Source organism: Anser brachyrhynchus, assembly GCF_964034855.1.
Source record: "Anser brachyrhynchus genome assembly, chromosome: 1".
Classification (NCBI taxonomy): domain Eukaryota; kingdom Metazoa; phylum Chordata; class Aves; order Anseriformes; family Anatidae; genus Anser; species Anser brachyrhynchus.
The window spans coordinates 16820950-16841769 of record NC_137694.1 but is presented as its reverse complement, the minus strand read 5'-3'; the positions used below and the strand labels follow the sequence as shown (position 1 = coordinate 16841769).

Below are 20820 nucleotides of genomic sequence, written 5' to 3'. Positions count from 1 at the left end.
GGGCGGCCGCAGGGGCGGCGAGCCCGAGCCCGGGCCCGGCCCGCAGCACCGGCACCGCCGCAGAGCCGGCCCCGGCCGCAGCCACCACCACCGCCGAGGCCGGCCGGCTGCCTGCCGGAGGCCCGGCTCGGCTCGGCCCGGCTCGGCCCGGCTCGGCCCCGGAGCCCCCCCCCCCGGAGCTGGCGTTGCGGAGGAGCGCAGACGGCCGGCAGGCAAGGTGCTCCGGGCCGGCGTGGTCGCGGCTGGGTGCGGAGCTGGGGCGGGCGGCGGGCGGCGGGCGGGGCACGGCCCCGCGGGCTGGGCTGGCCTCGGAGCACCCGCCCCGCAGAGCAGGCCCGCGGGCCCGGAGCGCCTGCCTGCAGGTCTGGGGGGAGATGCTGCGGGGGCATGGCCGCGAGCAGTGGAGGAGACGCTGAGGGGGTACAGCCCTGAAGGGTGTGCATCAGTGTTGGGTGTACATCCCTGCGGGGGGTACAGCCCTGCTGGGGGTACAGCTCCCCTGGGTGTGTGTCACTGCTGGGTGTACACACCACTGCTGGGTGTCCAGCTCTGCTCAGCATACAGCGCGTCTCCTGCATCGCTGGCGCCTTCTCGCCAGCCCCGCTGTCTTCCACCGCTAAGAGACGCGAGGAGCCTCCGCTGCGAGAAGCCCTTTTCATTGACCATCCCTCACACGTCCCGTCTCCCGCTTCCCGAGACGCAGGGGACATGGAACGGAGCAGTTGCCTTGCAGCATCACACAGTTTTGTGAGGGATTTGTCTCTGCCTCATCGCATGCCTCTAACAGAAGGGACCGAGCCCCCGTGTCCTGTGCAGTGCCCCCCGCCAGCAGGGAAGGGGCGAGAGCTCCGTGCCATTTGCACTGCGGGTTTTCCTGTGTGCAGGGTGCTGGCGGCGTGCCGCGCTGACCGCCATTCTCCCGTCTCACGTCATCTCGTGCCCTTTGCTCGTGTGATGCCTCCGTAACTTTTCCCGAGATCGAGAATTTATGAATCGGAGGACGGGGGAGTGGATCCGTGTGGCGGCTGAGTCAGATCGTGAAAAAGCGAACGCCACGAGTGTGCAATTGCCTATCGCATTTACAAACATGGTTTCATTCATCCCCATATGTTGCTTCTGTTACTACTAATAAAGCTCTGGTTTCTCAGGCTGCTGCTGCCCTGGGAGCACTGTTTGATCTTCCCGGGGTTTTACTCTATAGCCTGCACAGTGTTTTTGTTATAGCGTGCTCTTTTCCCAGTGAGGTTCTGATTACACTGAACACATGCTAATCACAGAAGGAATTTGATAATAGCAATGTGCTTCCCACACCCTCCTCTTGTGTTCCTGTTATTTGTGGTGCAAAGGAGTGACGGTTTGGTTACCAGCAGCAATTTTTCCCTTTGTACTGGCAAGATTTGCCAATTATGAAAGCAAAACAAGCCTTTTCCCTGAGCGTGCACCCGTCTTAGCTTGGTATTTCTTTCCTTAAGCTGCTGCTGATACCCAACTCCTTCATGGTGATTTTGGAGCTGCAGGAAATCTAGATTTGTCTACTGGAATATTTCTACCGAAGCCTCTAGACGCAAAGGGAGCCAGAGAGCAAGGTCTGCTTCGGGCTTAATGGTGTCTAGGGTTTTATTCCCCGGCAGGGAGGTGTAACTGCAGGGTGTACGTTAATTAATTTAATCCAACATAGGGATGGAAGAAGGATTGTAGGGGAAGAAATACATTTCTTAAAGTTTCAAATGTGAGATTTAAATGGGAATTTCAGTAACCTTCGTGGTTCCTATCTTAGGCAAAAGGCGACAACCCAGCAGCATGGTATCGTTTGTCTTCTCCAGGGCTTCATTGTTACTCTCCTTGGTTTTAGCCTTTCACTTCCCAAGGAGTGACTTTGTCCCTCGCTGGGGGAGCCTCACCTCTTCCCTGAGGCTCCAGAAGTGCTCTTCTGGGCGGTCTTTTTTCCTCCAGCTGCTCATTTCACATCTCAGCTGTACCAGGCCTGTCTTACTGTGCCCCTCCATGTCTCTCTTCTGTATTTATCATTCAGTATTTCTGTCCTGCCAAACAACCTGCTGGTCACTGTATCTTCCCCTTTCTCTTTGCTTTTTGTCCACCCACGCCTTTTCTCTCCTTTTTGTCCCATTTCATGCATCCTCCCCTCCCATCTTTTTTTTTTTTCCTCCTCTGGCCTGTTTTCTGTTCCCTGTCTTACTCTCTCCTTTCTGAAATCTCTCTTCAGTCCTTGCTTTGTCCTCCTCTTAACATTTTTTCCCCCACGCTATTCCTTTGTTCACTGTCCCTCTCCGTCCCTTCTCCGAACTTCCATTTACATATATATATGCCTACAGACACGTATGTGTACTCCACTCCAGATCTTCCCTTCTCCAGCTGAAACAAAGGAATGACTCATGCCGATATCCGAGCCTATTGCATCTCTTTCACAGGGCTGAAACACTCTGCTCTTTGCCCTTCCTCAAATACGCATTATCAGGTAGACGGAAGAATTAACTACGTGGGAAATGTGCCTGAATTCAGGAGTGAACTTGGGAAGGCAGCTTGTTCGGGCTGAGCTGTAAGCAGGAGCCCAAGGAATAATGGAATTTTCTTTGCATTTCTAAATCTGGTTTCAGTAATGAAAAATCTATAATATTAAATAAGGGACTCTGCTCTCAATTTAAATTATTCTTTGAAACCTGGACTGACCCAAAATAAGACCAAAAGATGTTTTTCTTTCTTTTTTTTCCCCAATTATCCTGTTTTATACCTTTGTTAAGCCACTTCTGTGCAGCTGTTATGAGAGGGAAGTGCTTTTTTCCTCATCAAGGCTGAGCTCTGCCCCCGAAAAGGGCTCTGTGTGGGGTGGTGAGACTGGGATCTTGGCTCGCCAGCTTCCCTTTTTTCTGGAGCCAGGGAGAGAGGAGGGAAATGTGACTGCAGGATCATAGGCGTTGGATGGAAGACAGAAGAATAGATGCATTACCCAAAAATGCTATTTTAACCTCAGGTGGTGGGGGGGTGGAGTTGTTTAATAATATTTCTCCTTGGTTTTCACTGCAGACAGCATCCTGGGGATCAAGGGCAACTGTTACATTTTGCTATTGAAATAGGACTCTTAATTTTGGAAAATCTGATTTATTAATTAAACTATTTTTTTCTTCTCTTTCAAAGAGCATAACACTAACTGGCTGGAACGAACACAGCTCCATCCCACGGATCCCACCTCCGCCTTCTGGCAGCTTACCTGACTCATAAAGAGAGCGGGGGATTTTATGTGCCACCTACCTCAACTCAACGTTTTCCTTTGTGGTGAGAGTTAATCACCACTCTTGTCATATTATTGCACCGACCCTCCTGAAGATACGAGCTGTTGGGGGTGATCATTTATCTTTTGAACCATCCTGAAAACTTCTTGTAGAATAGTTGTGGTGGTTTTTTTTTTGCTTGTTTTTGTTTTTCTGAATTCAGTGAGAATAGATTGGTGGTCCATTGCAGTAAGTTTTTGTGTGCTAAGTGTTAAACATGGCAGTTTATTGGGTTTACTCCAGGATCAGGGAAGAGAGAGCTTCCGCTTTCAGAGGACTTGACTCTGATATGAGACGTGGAGAGTTGAGATGTGTCAGTGGAAGGGGAGGTCCTTCCCCAAGGTAATCCCTGCAGGAGGAAGAAGCTATGGTGTTGTAGCCATGATGATTAAGGATTTTTGTTTTGAGAACAAAGGTGATGTTTGTATTAGATCAACCGCCAGAGTTGGAAAAATGGACGTGCTTTTGGGCACAAAATCTTTCCATATAACCCATTTGTACAACCTATATAGCCCTCTCACTTGTGAGGAAAGCAATTATAAGTAGTAGGCTGATCTTTTCCAGGCAGACAATGCTGCAGGAAAGAAGGCATATAGATAGCAACGAGAACAAGATGCAAAGATGGCAGTACAATGAATACAGTCTGTGCGGGAGGCAATGGAAGAAAGGGGAGGGAGAACTGAAAATGCACCTTCAGCACGATTGGTTAGCATTACAAAGAGGATGTGAATTAGCCTAGAAGGTGAGAGGAAGCTTGAGCAGAAAAGTGTGTGATGTTTTTGCAAAAGAAGTTGCTGAAATGAGATACAGGAAGGCCAGAGAAGAAGGAACATTTGGGACCACTCTGGATTTCAATGCTTTAAGAAAAATCTCAGTGTGAGGAAGGGCCAGAAAAAGCAAGGAGACAAAAAGAGTCTCCTTGTTCGTGTGCCACAAGGTCAGGCAGCATCAAGGAACAGGAATACCAAAAGAAGTGAACAGTTAACAAACGTGGATGAAGGAAGGGTAAGGATGTTGCTAAAATATCAGCAGAGAGGGAGAAGTGGCACCTCGTCCTCTGTGGAACCTGGAAAATGATCGGGCATCAAGTGGGGTGCTGCAAGACAGGAGGCAGTGAGCGTCCTGAGGTAGGCAAGACAAGAGCATCCCGTCGGCATCAAGCCATCTGACCACCCCAATATAAACACAGGCTATTTCCATTCTTGATGTGTGTAGGGCTTAAAATGCACTGCAGATACAGAAGCTGTGTCCTGAAGATAGGAACGCTGCAGCTGGCTCCCCTTTCCTGTCCTCCGCACCTCTCTTCTACACCAAAATTAATTCCCCTCTTCTATCCTCTCATGCAGGGTGGGTCCTCAGCCCAGCTCTGATCATTTTTCTTATTGATTGTGCCTGGTTAAAAACTGGGGCAGAACTCAAGGGCTCAGGAGTCCCCCATAAAGAAGTAGTTCTCGAAACAGAGGCATTAATGAGCTCTGTGGGGTGAGTGCTGGGAGAGGCACCAGCGGCGAGGAGGAAGAGCAAAGGGTGAGCTGTTTGCTGGAGGAAGAATCAGCTTGGGAAACCACAGCAGTGGGGAAACTAAAGGTGTGGAAGCCTCAGGAAGAAAACGAGCGTAGGAGGATGGAACCAGGGCTGGTTAAAAATAACAGTATGGTACAGATAATGTGACATTTTAAACCTGCTGCCTTTGAAAGCCCTTTTGTGTTTTGAAAAGCAAGTCTTTGTTGAGTTGTTAATTGCTGCTTACCAGCCAGGACCGCTCGCATCTGGGGCGATCACTTTGTCCACCAGCCCCTGTTTTCTTCACTGCTGCTCTGATGGTTGCCGCTGAGCCTTCAGCAGGGAGCTCCTTGCACTCTTTCCTGACACAAATACTGATATATCCCTAATTATGCCTTGATTTCTTTGGGAGAAGTTCACCTTTTCCAGCTTGTAGTGACTAGCACGCTGACTCTACTTGATAATACTGACCACTACGTTAGGGCAGAATTAAAACACCATTAAAACATTATTCACAGGCAGGTTGTACGGTGTGGAATTTGGGCGAGAGCTAACCTGGCCTGAGACACAGTTTTTCCAATGTTTCTGGGGAACTACAAGTTTTTCAGCCCCATGGCTGTTCAAAAGTCAAAGTAGGGTGTTAGTCCCTGTACAAATGCCACGTGTTGAATAGGACCGAGTGGCTGCAAACCTCCTGGGGCTTTGAAGCTCCTGGCACTTAAAATGGGTGTGAGAGAAGGAAGGAAGGAACGATAAAGAAAATAATAAGGAGAAATGTAATGTGAAGGGCCTCTTTACCTTTTAATAACAGTTCTTCAGTAGCACAGCAATATGGAACAGAAGGGGATCGTCTGGTTATTGCAGAGCAGGTACTTGCCATTGCCAGAGCCATATCCTAGAAATATTTAAAAAAAAAAAATTATCAGATTTAGTCTTTATGGAAGATACAGGTTTCTTCATCTCTGCCCTCTTCTCTCTCCCCTCCACTTCTGTGGAGGATCCTACTTCCCATCTCCCGTGCGAATCTATTTGTGACCATTTTAACGCGATTCATTGTCAGTTCTTCTGGCGGAGTTTGCCTTCGCCTTAAATAATTCTTGCATCCTTAGCCTTCCCCCTGCTCCGTCTCTGCAGAGCAGCCAGCTCCCCTCCCAGTGGCGCTCTGCTGCACTTCACGGGCCGCGCTTTCCTCGTCCCCTGCCCTAGAAGAGGCTCGCCTTCCCCTGCTGCTGTGCCTAGAAGATGACCTCTAGCACTTGGATGACTCCCGGCTGTGGCAATGTGAGCTGCTGGCTGCAGCAGAGCAAGGTGTCGGCAGCCCTGGCTGGTATTCCTGATTCTCTTGCTGCGTGACGCGAGGTCTGGGGAAGGACGCTGATCTTTGTTTCCCTGCAGGCGCCGATGACAGGCACACGTCTTCATTTTACAGTAAAACTGCTATAATTGTGCCGAATTTATTATTAATATACACATTACGGACAGACATTACAGCATTTTGAATACTCTCTTACAATGAAATCTGACGCTTTCGGCTTGTGGCGTGTCATGCAGTCCCTGTGAGCGTACGTACCTGTTTGCTTTACAGATTCAACCCACGAATCCTGCATTTCCACGCTGCATTGCTGGGCACCCCTGCTTTACAGCAGTGATGAAGCAGCTTGCACATACTCCTGGCTTTTTCATTAATTGCACGCTTTCCAATAATTTATTTTTTTAAGTATTTTCAGGGCTTGCTGACGTGTGGAGGCACGGGCGCTGTAACCGGAGGACTATCATTGAACTTGGAGACTCTCGTTTAGAAAGAATGTGGGTCATGATTGATTACATCTGCACATGTCATGCCCTCGCTCGGCTCTTTCTCTGCACGTGGGGGAGAGTTTGTGATGCTCACTGCCCAGTTCCATGGAGCATAGACCTACATACAGGGCAGAAAGGCTGTTAACATTTTTGCTAGGCTTCTTTCAGCCATGCCAAAGGGGCTTGGTGTTGTGATGCACCCATCACATTGCTCTTAAAACCCTCATCGCCTTGGTCTGGTCTTCGGTTTAATCTGAGAACGTAGCTATCCACTTCCCCATGGTTTTATATCCACACGTATTATCCCCAATCAGTGTGGTTTGGCCACAGTAAACATTTTGGGGTTTGATCCCTGCTCTCGTTTCTTTTTGCTATGCAAATCTGTAGCAGATAGAGAAGGTCACAGAAACCTCCTAAAACCCAGGAACGGGGCTCGTAGGAGGAAGAGGTGCCGCATACGTCTGCGTCGGTTCCCACATAGCTCCTGTCTCAACTCAGAAGCAGCTCTCATCTCCTGGGCTTTCTTATTCTCTCTCTACCGCCCACGCTCCCCTTATGGCCGGCAGGTGATGGGCTGTAACTTTTCATATTTTTGGCCAAATGTGCTAAGTTAGCACATTTTTAATGGATGCCATTTTCAGCACCAATGAAAATAGTCTCAAATTTTGGTAATTCTCCATTACTCCATAAAAGTTATAAGAACTGCCTTTAAGTAAACTATTTTTAAGACTTATTGCTATAGCTCCTTTAGAGACCATGGTTCCACTGTAGAAGGAGTTATTTAGATACAGGAATCTTGGTGAGTATATGGTCTTCTGATTTTCCAGAAAAATGTGATCATGGTCAAAAATCAAGCAATTTTCCTTTTTTATAAGGCACAGAGCCTTTTTTTTTTATCTACAGTTCTCATTTTCAGTAGGATAGGGTATCATGGAGCAAGTAACCTTCCTGACATGTAACAGGTGGATAGCATTACAGAACCCAGTCACCTCTGAATTTTGTTTTACACCATTTCCAATCATCTGCACGTGGCAAATCACCGGATTTGTACAGCCGGTGATGCTGTCGGGTAGCTGAGCTGATGCAATGCCTTGCTTTCTTCTCCTGCAAAGCAGGATTGCTCTAGTTCAGGTTGAGATCATCTGCATGTTTGGGGTTTGCAGGCTCCGACCCTTGTGTGCTCGGAGCAATTTTGCTGCGTTGCTCGGATGACAGCAGCTAACCCCTGCGCCGAGACACAGGGGCAGGTCCAGATAAGTCAGAGTGGGATGTAAAGGGAATAGAAGGCCGCTGCTTAAGGAAGGGATTTGTGGCAAAAGAAGCAAATCTGTGGAACTTGAGAGGAAGCTTGTGTTGAAGTTTATGTTGCGTTAAGGTTTTGACTTGCTGATAAGCCCCCAGGATGAGAGCGAGCCTGGTTGTGTTCTCTGTTGGGCAGTTTTAGTACTGAGGGTACAGAGGATGGCTGTGATAATGTACATCTCTTAAACCGTGGCACTCTGTGGGAAAGCTGACTGGAGCGTAATTGTAGCAGATTTCAGTGCTGGATATACTCTCTTTCCTTAGGTCCTAGAAGTCAAGTGTGTAGATCAGAGAGATTCCGAAGGAGGTAGCTAACAAGAGAGCCTATGAAGAGCTGATAAAAGTCATGTTAAGTAGCTTTTTTATATACTCAGGTATTTATTTGCAGTAACAAAACCCTGATAAAACACGGAGACTGATTTTTCTAAGCACTGAGCCTCCTGGATTCCAGAGGAAGTCCATATTGGCTGTTGGTGCTGAGCATCTCTAAACATCGTACTTGTAGCTTCAGACCCAGGTTAAACCCCAGCTGACCCCAGGCATCTAATCAGAGAAAAAAACCAGCAATGTTTAGCCTTCTGACAGTCATTCCCCTTGCAGTACTGTGTCTCTGTTGGGCTCATGAATAACATTTTCTTTTCTTTAAAAACGCGGTGTATGTTCCTTGCAGATAGCTCTGATCTATGGTCCTGCTCCTTCCTTTGTGCATAAGCATCTCTGATTAATGCTCCCACAACCCTGGGAAGTACTTGCATCTTTGGTAGAGGTAGCACAAGAAATTACAGCTCTTGCTGGTGTTCAGAAATACGTTTTCTAGAATTGTAACCAGAAATGCCTGCAAAGAACAGCAAAGTAAAGACTACTAGAAGGAGTATCTGGGACCGAAATCCCAAATAATGTGTTGCCACAAGCAGTGATGAGGAGCAGTCAGTTAGGTTGCTCGTGTATCTCCATGCTCCGTTCTGCCTGTATTTCTTCTAAAGCTGTAGGTCACTTCGAGCACGTGGTGCCTGCGTCTGGCAGTGAGTTGGAGCCTTGCTTTGGATATTAAAGGGCAGGGGCGTCTTCTGTTTGAATGTATTTTCATGGTAAGCATGAATGTCTTCAGTAGAATAATTGCATGTGTGTCTCCAAAGTTAAAATTTAGCCTTTTAAATGATAACCTTACAGGAGCAATCAACTAAAATGCAGCAGAGTATGTGGGACTGGGCATTATTACTGATACGGGATTACCTGGCGTCCTGACACCGACCTCTGCCCCTCCACCTATATAAGAAATCAGCCGTTTCAGATTAGTTTACCTTATCCTAGAAAACTACTTTGCTCATTACTTCAGATGAAAGCAAATGCTACCTCATCATCACATGCTAGACAACACGCCAGGAGAAAAATCCTTTCCCGTCCAAAAGATGACTAGCAGCTTCTGCACCCGAGGAAGCACCACCGGTGGCTCACTGACTCATCGCGCTCCTGATCTGCTTTCCTACCTAGGCAAGGCTTGCGACCAAACAACCGTAAAATAGCTGCCTCATTTCTCAGTTTCTCAGATATTTTTCTCTCATTACTACTTAATGGCACCTGTTGGATCAGGGAGTTCTCGTTTAATAGCTGAGGTGGATGCCATGCGATGTAAAAGGAGGAGGGTTTGCAGAATTGCGCTGTTCCAGCACCAGTCGTTTGCTGACATCTGGTAATTTGTAAACTGTATTTAACAGATTTTCTGTCTGTGCTTTTGCAAGCATTTCTGAGCAGATGAAGCCGTTACAAAGCCTCCTATTTTCTGCAGAAACATTCTGTAATTTGTTGCCCTTCCTTGTGTTCGAGAGTAAAACAAACAGCAGCAGCAAATTTCACTGTAGGTTTCTAGACCTGTAGGATCAAAACCAGGTTTTCTTTATTTTGTATCACAGGAGAAACTGAGGAAAGGGATGATAAGTGGACAGAACTAGCAAAACTTTCATACGTAAGGTGCAGAGTGAAGAGCAAGATCCCACTGGCTGTCATTTATTCTCACCAGGATTAAAATAGACCATCAGAAGACCAGCAAATATCAGAAGAATATTGGATGTCAGAAAGATGAGAGCTTGTTTTTTCCTACGTATGTTTATTTTTTTTTTCAGCAAAACATCCTAAGAACAAAGTGCCAATTATAGAATTGTAACCTTTACGGCTGATTAGTAAGATACAACAAGGGAGCAGTGCAGTGGGCACGGGGATTTACAGCGGATGTCACAGAGCTCAGCGCTGCGAGGACAGCTTTTAAGAGGAAAAAAGAAAGGAAAATCCCAGTGCCATTTCTACCTCTGCATGAAGAGAGTTCCCAAAGGGCATACAACGGTCCTTGTCATCCCTGCGCAGGTTTTCCAGACTCAGCAGCAAGCCCAAAAATAGCAAAAAAAAATTAAATGCTGAAGGAGCTTCTCTGGCTGTCTAGCTATTAATATATTAGGCCTAGGGAAAACAGAGACAGCATCAGGCTTCACATGGGATTTCTCAGCAGGACTCTTCCATTTTAGATCCGAGAAACTGCAGTGATTTGTATCTTTGAATATGTTTTCAGCTCATTTTGCTTTTAATGATGCTGAGGAAAGGGGTGTCAACTGAAAGGAAGATGTATCTGCCATCCCTTGCTGCTCTGGTTTCTAGCAGCAGGCGGGCTGCTGCTTACAGCTTGGGACTGGCTGGAAGAAATGCTGTGGTCGATTTTGTTGTTTTTCTGAGGAAGCGAAAAAAAAAAAAAGCCAGCACTGATAACTGATTGCCTCACAGCATTAAAAGCAGCTGGAAAGGAAAAATGTGCCCAAAGACTTTCCTCAAAAGCCTGAGAAAATCTCACTTTGATCCTCCCAAGTGCCTGCTCTTGCATGGCCATACCCTGTGTCCCAAGGGACCCGGGTGGCCTGGACCTGGAGACCAGCATCGTCACCCCTGGTTAGGGGTGCTTGTAGGCGTCTCGAGCTGCAGTATCCCATGGGAGATGTCCGTCTGGGGAACAGAGCTCATAAAGCCTCTTCTAGATGAAAGGTACTTCGGTTTCCAGCAGCCACAGAACGAATGGCTGAGGCTGGAGGCACTGCTGAAGATCATCTGGTCCAGCTAGAGCAGGGTCAGCTGCTGCTAGAAGAAATGCAACTGTTTTCTTTTTTGTTTGTTTGTTTTTCTGTTTGTTTTGTTTTTTTAAGGTAGGCCAGTTTTCCCTCAACAAACTATCCTTACGGACACCTTGGGAATAATCCCACTAATTCCACCTTTATACCAGAGCAGCACCTGTCTGTGGGGCACCTTCGCCTGTTGACAGAACCGTCGGTGACACCGTGGGCCGTTACTGACATGAGTTATTTGGCACCTTGCAACCCCAGTCAGGCCCTTCGTGCTAGGCACTGTCCAAACAGACTGGAAGGCAGGCAGGCAGTTCCCAAAGAAGGGATTATTTAGCTGTTAAACTGTATGCTGCAAAGAATTAGGTGCAGAGAAGCAATGACATTGAAGCTTTTGTGCTAATCGCTGAACTTCAGCATCCTTGCTCCTCTCGTTGCAGCCATAAATGGGAGAGGAGCGAGCTCCTGGCTGCGCAACCCAAGGGCTCCAGCAAGCCGAACAGGCAGAGCTGTCCTCTAAGCGTAACCTTTTCTGGAGACAAATGAAGTCACCCCCGTGCCTTTTATGTGCTGCATTCCTTCTTTAGAAGTTGCATTGCAGCCTGCTTAACAATTGATATGTATTTTAGAAGCACATCCTTTTTAAAAAGCATAAGAAGCAGTCGTTTCCATTTTTCAGTTGCAGTGTTTGTCAGCCAGGGAATTAGCTCAGGAGAAAAAGAAGCAAGTGCGCAATTATTTCTTGTCTTGGAAAAATGCCTTTCCATTGAAAAGACTTATCTTCAAGTCTGCAAACCAGAACAGTAGGGGATTTATTTTCCCAGTGTTGCTTCCCAAGTAGAGGAAGAAAGGAAGACAAATTTTGGTGTCACCTGTCACCACAGGAAGAAAATGCAGTGACTGAGTGGGCAGGCAGCAGAGTTTTAAGACACATCCTGTACTTTTGGGGCAATCCAGAACTTACCCTTGCAAATCCCTCCACTGGGAAAAACACCCTGAAAGAATTAAGAAGGGCGGCAGAGTCAAGCAAATAGGTTGGTGAAAATGATGTCTTCGGAGGGTTTAAAGAAAAGGTTAGAAACTGATCTAGGAGGGCACGGCTGCGTACCCCAAGTCCTCAGAGCAAAGTGCAGAGCTCCTGAGGTTCCTTCCAGGTGGGCATTTCGGAGATGTTGGTGATAACTGTTTATCTGTATTCTCAAACCGAGCATTTTACTGTGCCGAGTCCCAGAGTCCCCTTTTCCCTGAACATCCTGTGTGTCCCTAGGCGTGGGCTCTGTCAAGGTCTTTCAGCCCAGCTCAGCTGACTTGGCCATGAGCTTTGTCACGGTGTGAGTTCACCCGAAGGAGAGCTGCTCTCACAACCTGCCCATCCCCGTCCTCTTTCTGTGAAACTGATTTTCTTTTAACTTCAAAGAGAGTCAGCAAAATAGGTTGGTTTATGGTTGCCAGATGCAATAACCACATACAATACAAATACAGGTTTCCTAAAGCTAGGAAAACATACTGAAGCCCATAAAGCAAAGCCGGCTAAAAGAAAACACCAACAGCTTTCAATCCATTTGTGTTTTTTTCTGTTTGTTTTGTGTGTGTTTTTTTTTTCTTGTTCTTCATACCTGATGTTAGGATGTTGATTATTCCAGGGACTTGAGGGAGATTTATATGCATTTACCCGGTGTTATATTTTTAAATATTAGTGTACTTTAGGCACAAGCAGTTTGAGATGCTGGTGCAGTGAAGAGTTTGTTGTGTGCTTGCAGCCTGTTACACCAAGTTCTCCTGTGTCCTGGCCTTTTCTGCCTAGTAGGCCAATATCCCTTTTTGGAGTGACTGAATACTTGTTTTTGCAAGATGAAGCAAGGGCAACTTGAACAGGTCTCTTCGGCCTCAGAAAAGAACTCCCATCAATGGCAAGGAAGAAACTGCCTCGCTTGAGCAAAAACTCAATGCTGAGGATCACAGAATGACAGAACTGTAGGGGTTGGAAGGGACCTCCAGAGATCATCGGGTCCAACCCCCCTGCCAAAGCAGGTTCCCTAGAGCAGGCTGCCCAGGTAGGCGTCCAGACAGGCCTTGAATATCTCCAGAGAAGGAGACTCCACAACCTCCCTGGGCAGCCTGTCCCAGTGCTCTGTCACCCTCACCATGAAGAAGTTCTTTCGCATGTTGGTGCCGAACTTCCTGGGCTCCATCTTGTGGCCATTGCCCCTTGTCCTGTCCCCACAAACCACTGAAAAGAGGTTGGCCAAATCCCTCTGTCTCCCACACTTCAGGTATTTATACACATTGATGAGATCCCCTCTCAGTCTTCTTTTCTCCAGGCGGAACAGACCCAGGTCTCTCAACCTTTCTTCATAGGCAGGATGCTCCAGGCCCCGTGTCATCTTTGTGGCCCTCCACTGGACTCTTTCCAGGAGATCCCTGCATTTTTTTGTGCCGGGGAGCCCAGAACTGGACACAGTACTCCAGGTGAGGCCTGACCAGGGCAGAGTAGAGGGGGAGGATCACCTCCCTTGACCTGCTGGCCTCGCTCCTTTTTATGCACTCCAGGATCCCATTGGCCTTCTTGGCCACCAGGGCACGCTGCTGGCTCATGGTCAACCTGTCGTCCACCAGGACCCCCAGGTCCTTCTCCACAGAGCTCCTCTCCAGCAGGTTGTCCCCCAGCCAGGATGTTGATGCCCAAGCTGGCTTCCAGGTGAGGAGGTGTTTGGGGGGGTTGTCCTGAGCACAGAGTGTCCAGCAGACACGGGGCAGCAGGAGGGCTGTCTTCCCACCCCAGGGCCCTTCGTGGCGGCACATGCACTTCTCTGGTGTGCAGCCTCGGACGCTTGTAGGATAAACTCACCAGCAGTGGTCCTGTTGCTTGCCACAGCTGGATGGCAGCATCTCACCTGCTGAGGACTTGGAGGCATGAAGTTTTCTCACAGGATTTGGAAAGAGGAGGCTGGTACCCACTGACTTGTGGGCACATTGATCCGCCTCGGCCTGCAGAGCAGAAGGTGTCTGCTCCCCCAGGGAGCATCCGGGAGCTTTTTATAGAGTTTGTTGCAACAGAGCTTGCATGTGATTGCATTTTCTTCCCAAATGCTGTGTCTGGCTTTGGTTGCAGATGTGGGTGATAGTGGAGAAGCCAGGCATCTCGTTCCTTCCCAAGGAGGAGAGGCAGAGCTGAGCACGCAGTGATCACTTTGGTGCTGGCACTGCTTAGGTCCCTCTGTAACGCTCTGTGTGTGCAGCCCGTATGTTACATCCCAGATTTCTCTCTCCTGTTTACTTCTACCCATCTGAGCAACCTGGGAGGTGTCCCTGCCCATGGCGGAGGGGTTGGAATGGGGTGGTCTTTGAGGCCCCTTCCAACCCAAACCATTCTGTGATCTCCTCAGGTGCCATCTGCCCTGGAGCTCCTTGTTCTTCTCTCGTCTCTCTCAGCCAACTGTCTGTAATTCACAGGTCAACTCTGAGGGGGGCACAGCCTCAGCAGGAGGCAGGAGACTACAGAGCATTAAAAGCCCAAGCCCCGGAGTGATGCTAGAAGCTGATCCTCCAGCAAAGCCTGGAGGGGACTTGCCTTCCAAGGGAGCACTCAAACACAAAGCCATTTGTATTAATAGACCAGGCTGCAACACAGCTGTTCCCTTGGCCCACATAGCAAAGTGCATGTAGATATGTAGTAAAGAGGAGGCATCCCCTTTTGTGACCTTTTTACATACTTTTTGTTGCCGCACTTCTCGACAACAGCAGTCAGCTAAAGGTCAGGGCCCTGCAAGTTGTGGCACAATTAATTAAAAGTCAGAGAGAGAATCTGGCATCTCTGGCATCAGCTGACCAACGGAGGCCTGCCCCCCCCAAAGCAGAAAGCACCAAATACCAAATAATTTCAGTCCACGTAACTTGTCTCAATCGACACGTAGCCCTAAAGCACTTTGATTTTTTTCCTCCTGTCCCCATTCCTTCTTCTCTGTAGGGTGATTCCTGCCACCTCCTCTAAGCTTTTCTACTCTGTGGTATTTTTGCTAGCGAACGTTAATGCTGAGAGATTCCAGTACTGCAGCTAGCTGGCTTAAATCTGTTCTTTTTATGTTCCACTGTAATGTATGGTATAAACCAATAGAAGTACGGGCACTCTCAAAGTAAGCTTTTGTGCACATGTGGAAAAAAGAAGGAGCTATTGGAGTTTGTAGTTACTGTATAAAACACTCTTGAGCATTCTCATATAAAGGTGGCTGCAGTGAGATCTTCCAAGTGTCTCCAGCACATTCCAGAAAGACTTAACTTAATCCATGCTGCAGTTAATGTTTTCCCTGGAGCTTGAATGTTCCTCTCAGAAATATGTCCACCCCCAACCCATATTTACTAAGTAGATGCCAACTGGGTCTGGGTTCAGTGATGTTGACAAGGCCAGTGTCATGGGGATTTAAACAAAAAACAGCACAAAAACGTGCACAAAGCAGCATGGTTCTCAGCGGCAGTATAAAAATGCTTGCACAGGGTCACGGGGCATTTGTCTCAGATCCAGAGGTGCCACTGACTCAGCCTGTTCCATCTTTCAGTAGAGCTATCTATCCTGTAGGAGAAAAAAAACGAACCTGTTTTTTTGTTGTTGTTCTTTCCAAGCAGCTCTAAGGACCAGAGGAGAGAGCCCTCAGGATGCCAGAGCCAGCCAAGTCCACTTCTGCCCCCAAAAAGGGCTCCAAGAAAGCCGTGACAAAGACCCAGAAGAAGGGCGATAAGAAGCGGCACAAGAGCAGGAAGGAGAGCTACTCCATCTACGTCTACAAGGTGCTGAAGCAGGTCCACCCCGACACCGGCATCTCCTCCAAGGCCATGGGCATCATGAACTCCTTCGTCAACGACATCTTCGAGCGCATCGCCGGCGAGGCATCCCGCCTGGCGCACTACAACAAGCGCTCCACCATCACCTCGCGGGAGATCCAGACGGCCGTGCGCCTGCTGCTCCCGGGGGAGCTGGCCAAGCACGCCGTCTCAGAGGGCACCAAGGCTGTCACCAAGTACACGAGCTCCAAGTAGCCGGACGCTGCCTCTCCAACGGGACCGTTGAGCACCGAACCCTCCGCACAGGCACAGGTAGGCAGCTACGACCTGGATGAACGTCACAGCTATTCTCCGCGGCAATGTACAGTCTTGGGATGGGCATTAGAAGCTGTCTAGCGGAAGAGGAGGCAGCGAGCTGGATGTCGGCTTATTTTCATCGGGGGTTCAGGACGTGCTACAGGTTCTGCACGCTGCACCTCAGGCGATGCTGGTGGAGGAGGCCTCTGCTTTCACATCTCATCTGAAGGACTGGCTGCGCTGTATCCAAATTCTCCTCCGTGCTTGGAAAGCATGCATGTGTGGCGCCGGCAGGGGAGGCTGGCCACTCCAGAGATACTGTCTCTGAAGTCTTCCTGGCTGCTTTCTTACAGTCATCCGAAATGGGCATCAGGGAGTCGGCGCTTGCATCTGCTCTGGTAGCCCAGCCCCAGCCCGTTGTACACAGCCCACCTGTGCAGGCAGAGGTGGCACCGACAGCCACAGCAACAGCCGGGCACAGTCCTCAGGCCGAAATCCATGCTGATCCAGCAGAGATCTCTGCTTGGCAGCGGTGTGCGAGGCCTCTTTCAAAGATGCCGTGATCATACCACGCGCTGCTCCTCCTCCTCGCTCCTGATGGAGGAGGGATGAGCAGGCTGGTGGTGCAGGCACGCGTGTCCTTGCCCGCCGGGATGCTGGAGCCACCAGCTGCCTCCCAGCTTGTGCCAAAGCATACGGGTGGGCAAGGGGAGTGTGGGACCACCTCCTGCCGCTGCTGCTTTGCCTCTTCTAAGACCTACTTCAGTGTGCAAGACATTGCTAATGCTGCTGCTTTTTGGAGACTTTTTTTTCTGCCTGTGCACTCCGTGTTCACTGTAAGGGTGGACACGGCGCAGTGGTGTCCAAGGGGGGATGCTCGCTGCGGGCAGCTCGCCTTGCCCCTACCTTTCCTGCTGCACTCATCTGCTAGCAAGCAAAGCAAAAACTGGGGCTGGGTGGATATGTAGGGACACTTAAAATATCACGGCATCCCAGTGGTGTTTTATGGATTAAATCCTTTTGAGCTAATTCAGATATTCCCCTCCTCTTCTCAAAGTCCACAGTAAGGTGAGCAATAATAAAATCCCAATAAAAGCCATAGAGATTAGTGGAGGAACGTCTCGGTTACAAGTTTAGCAGCAGGGACTGCTGGATAGCAGAGCAAGAGCTTGTGTAGAAGTGGTGTGAAGCTGGAGCTTCCTACTCAAAACACAAAATTAGCCAACATTTTTAAAAAAAAATATCAAAATCTCCGGTGGGCTGTAGCACTTCAGATCAAAAATATGCATGTCTTTAAAATAACAACTGCTCTTTGCAACTTGTTCTGTAAATAAAAAGGGCAGCAAAGACACAGGTTCCAGAACTAAGTGCAAGGTCTCTCCAAAATCCAAGCCGCCATTTTTAATTATATGATAAATTCCTACCCCTAGATATACCTTGTAATACATCTCTCATTTTTTCCTGCTTTGGTCCCCATCTTACCCTTTGAGAGTGATGGTAGCCCTTGACAAATTCACGTTGCTTTTGGAGATGCAAAATTCTGCTTTCAGCCACATTTCATACAGTAATTGCAGCAGGAGTCACTAGCGGTATCTTTCAGAAAGAGCAAAAGCCAGGTCTCAAGATGGTGGCACCCACAACAAGCAGCTCCCAGCAGTGGCATCTGTATCTAGTAGCAGAAATCTGTCATCAGCCTGAACCATTGGGCCATCGCGCTTCGGAAGGGACAGCCTAGCACTTCACTTCACTTCCTTTTCTTTTTTTTTTTCTTTTTTCTTTTTTCTTTTTTCCAGTTAAAATGTCAAAATCAGATACCAAAGATGAAAATGTTCCTGCACTGTCACACGTGCACTGCTGAGCCACTGTCATTCTCCCACCAGAAATCAGAAAGCAGAGGATGCAGAAGGGGAATAAATGAAGCAAAGCGCTGGTTGGCGGCACTGAAGCTTTCTCCTCCAGTCCCTAGGAGCTGCAAGTCGGAAACCATCCCTTCCAGGGCTGCACCTCAGCGCAGGAACTGTTCCAGTTCCAGCGATGTGTGCACGCCATGGCCCTGTCCCAGTGCTGCCCAGCACATCTCCTACACCCTCACTCTGCCAAGCAAAGCAGGGTCCCACTCTGGTCCCTGCAGCTGGCACAAGCTGCTGGCTGCGAGGAGTCACAAAATGTCCCTGAGGGGGCAGGGGGACAAGGCTGGGCTCCCAGGTGAGAGCCGACCTGCAGGTAGTCACAGCACTGCTCTCGTTCTCCTCCCTGTGCTGTGCCACAGTCGCCACTCTTCATTTCTGGAGGCTGTTCCAGGGAGAGGAGAAGTGGCAATTTAAGACCGCAGAAATACTTGAAGACTTAAGGAGGGTGTTTATGTTGAAGCCAGGTGACTGAGGCTGATCATCTCCATCCATTTAGAGGTTAGGCTGTCGTTTCACACATAATTTGCTCTTCACTCTCCCTTCATGTCACTTTTTTACTTGCCCCTGACAACGTGGAGAAGAGGATTGAGGAAATGATCCAGGTTAAAATGAATAAAAGTAGTTTTTTGTTTGTTCGTTTGTTTTACTTTTTTTTTTTTTTTTCTCTCTTGCAAGCTTCATTTTAACCCAGTTCTGGTGTCAGGTCTGATTTGTCACACCGACACTTGTGCCAGCCAAGGGAAGGGCTGATCCAGGAAAGGCAAGGCTGGCATAAGCTAGGACTGCCTCAAAAGCACTTGTGAAATCAATGGCCTTAGTGCTACAGGACAAGTGGAAAAAGGAAATCTGCGGCTCTTGCAACCTGTGCAGGCTCACAGATCACTTTGATGGGAATCATTTCGACTGGGATGGGCTTGGACTGAGCCTTAAAAGTGGAGACAATAGCAAATGTTCTAAAAATCCAAAGATCGTAGCGTCAGTTTTCAACTTATTAAACTGAGGTGTGACATGTTCCACAGATCCCTGGTAAGGAGGTGTTCTGCAGAGGTGGAGGCTCATACTTCAGGATCTGTGCTTTTCCAAAATACGTCTTTCCAGCTCTGACCAATACAACAGCTGAACAATGAAGGTAATATACCAAGCCCCCCTGACCCCACCTTATTCCAACTGCAACTCCAGAAGTATTTCTGGGACATTCCCAAGTTTTGACAATAAATAAAAAAAAAATCAATTGCAGATTGAAAGTTAGAAGAGGAAACTGCAGAAGAATAACACTGCATTGATATTAACCCTGTGTTAACCCCCATGTTAATGGAGGTCGTTGCACTAAGCTATTTGTTTTCATACACAATTTAGGAGAGAAATTTTTGCAGTAGATCTACTTGTGATTTTCCAATCGACTTCCCTAAAGTCCACCCATCACAGCAGATCTAAGCCCGCAGAAGAGCTGAGTGGCTGCGTGCTCGGTCTGGAGGTTTCCTCCCACTCGGGACAAGTAGGTTTTGAGTCAAGCATGGGGAAAACACGAGTACCAGCAGGTAGAGGACAAGTGCCTGCCCTGGAGGTCGCTGTGTGTGCTAGGAAGGGATGCCTGAACTGAGAGCAGGGAGGAGCCCAGCCCAGGACAGCCACGCGTGTCCTCCTGCCCTGGTGACAGGTAGCCCCATGTCCCAGCGCCCCACCACACCACGCCAAGCTTGGCATGGCTTGTGCACAGCCCTGAGCCTTCACCCCATCATAGCACCCTCCGACAGTTTACATCCAGAGCAAATTGTTTACAGGGAAAGAAAGACTGTGAAATAAAGCATAAAACTCACTTGCTACCAGGATCTGGGGGAGATCTCTCCGACTAGTACCGGGGAGCAATCTCTCCAGCTTGCTATCCATGCATGGTATCTTGTGGGCTTGTGTACACAGACTTTTTCTGAGAATACGTGCTACATAATGTATGATCTATGTTATATTACCATTGTTTTATGGCATATGTTACAGCTAATTATGTTTTCTGTTAAATGTATAAATAAAATATAAATGCAGACCTGATGAAAGTCGGGTGAGACACAGCTCTCAGACCTCTTTGCTTCTGCCACATCACGGGGCCCCCCAGCCCAACGTTTCTCACTCTCCATCGTATTTCCTTCAGTGTCTCAGGCTCGGGGAACCCAAGCAGTCCCCCAGCAGCGGCAGAGGGGGTGGCACCACCTCGGTGACATCTGGTACCCAGCTTCTGCGACCCTATGGGGAGAGCCCGCCGCATCCCTGTGTGTTTTCCCTGCCATCCCAGAGCCACGGCATGGGGATGTCACCGTGAGTCCTCACAGGTGTGTCACTCACCCCTAACATCAGCGGGCGCCTTCTCTTCCAGCAAACCTGCCCAGGGCAGAGCTGAACCAGCTCGTTCTGCTGCTGGTTCATCCATCTTCACCTGGGGGCGAGGAGGAGGATGGCAAAAAAGCAGCTTTACCTCCCACAGCCACCTCTGGCACCACACAGAGATGCTACACAGCCAGCTATGCATATGTATCATCTGCTGTGCCTGCCGTGAGCTGTGTCCCAGGGAGGGGACAGCTGCTGGTGTCACAATGCGGAGCACGTTCAGGATGCTGCCACCAGCCACCCTGTTCCCAGTACAGGTTGCATCAAACCCACCTCTCCTTGCTGTACGCAGCCAGTCCTTGCCTGTTGCGTGCACTGCCCAGCACCTGTCCCATAAACCCCAAGGGGCAACACTTTCTCCTTACACAGACAGAAGCACCATGAGACTCTTGGGTTGGAAAAGTGTTTCATACACCTTCAGAATTTCTGTTTATCTGTCTCAGTGATCCCTGCTGCTAGAGATATCTTTCTTTG

General features: G+C 48.7%; 1 protein-coding gene across 8 annotated transcripts; it reads left to right on the top strand.

Annotated features, from left to right (window-relative positions):
- The first annotated feature begins 55 nt into the window (after positions 1 to 55).
- On the top strand, positions 56 to 20010 carry LOC308199083 (histone H2B 5-like). 8 transcript variants are annotated; one of them, XM_080602586.1, is made up of 3 exons: positions 56 to 217; positions 3154 to 3291; positions 15608 to 20010. In XM_080602586.1, the coding sequence occupies exon 3, from the start codon at positions 15638 to 15640 to the stop codon at positions 16016 to 16018; it is 381 nt and encodes a 126-aa protein (XP_080458712.1). In that variant the 5' UTR covers positions 56 to 217; positions 3154 to 3291; positions 15608 to 15637; the 3' UTR covers positions 16019 to 20010. The 8 variants fall into 8 exon arrangements, 6 of the variants coding, with proteins under 6 accessions (XP_080458712.1, XP_080458711.1, XP_080458714.1 ...); XR_013954375.1 differs by lacking the exon at positions 56 to 217 and having other exon boundaries at positions 15608 to 16075; positions 17941 to 20010; XR_013954376.1 differs by lacking the exon at positions 56 to 217 and having other exon boundaries at positions 15608 to 16075; positions 17854 to 20010.
- Positions 20011 to 20820: the final 810 nt, after the last annotated feature.

Bases quoted from the DNA above. Each gene is read 5' to 3' on its own strand.
- LOC308199083 (XM_080602585.1), top strand. From the start codon at position 15,638: ATGCCAGAGCCAGCCAAGTCCACTTCTGCCCCCAAAAAGGGCTCCAAG.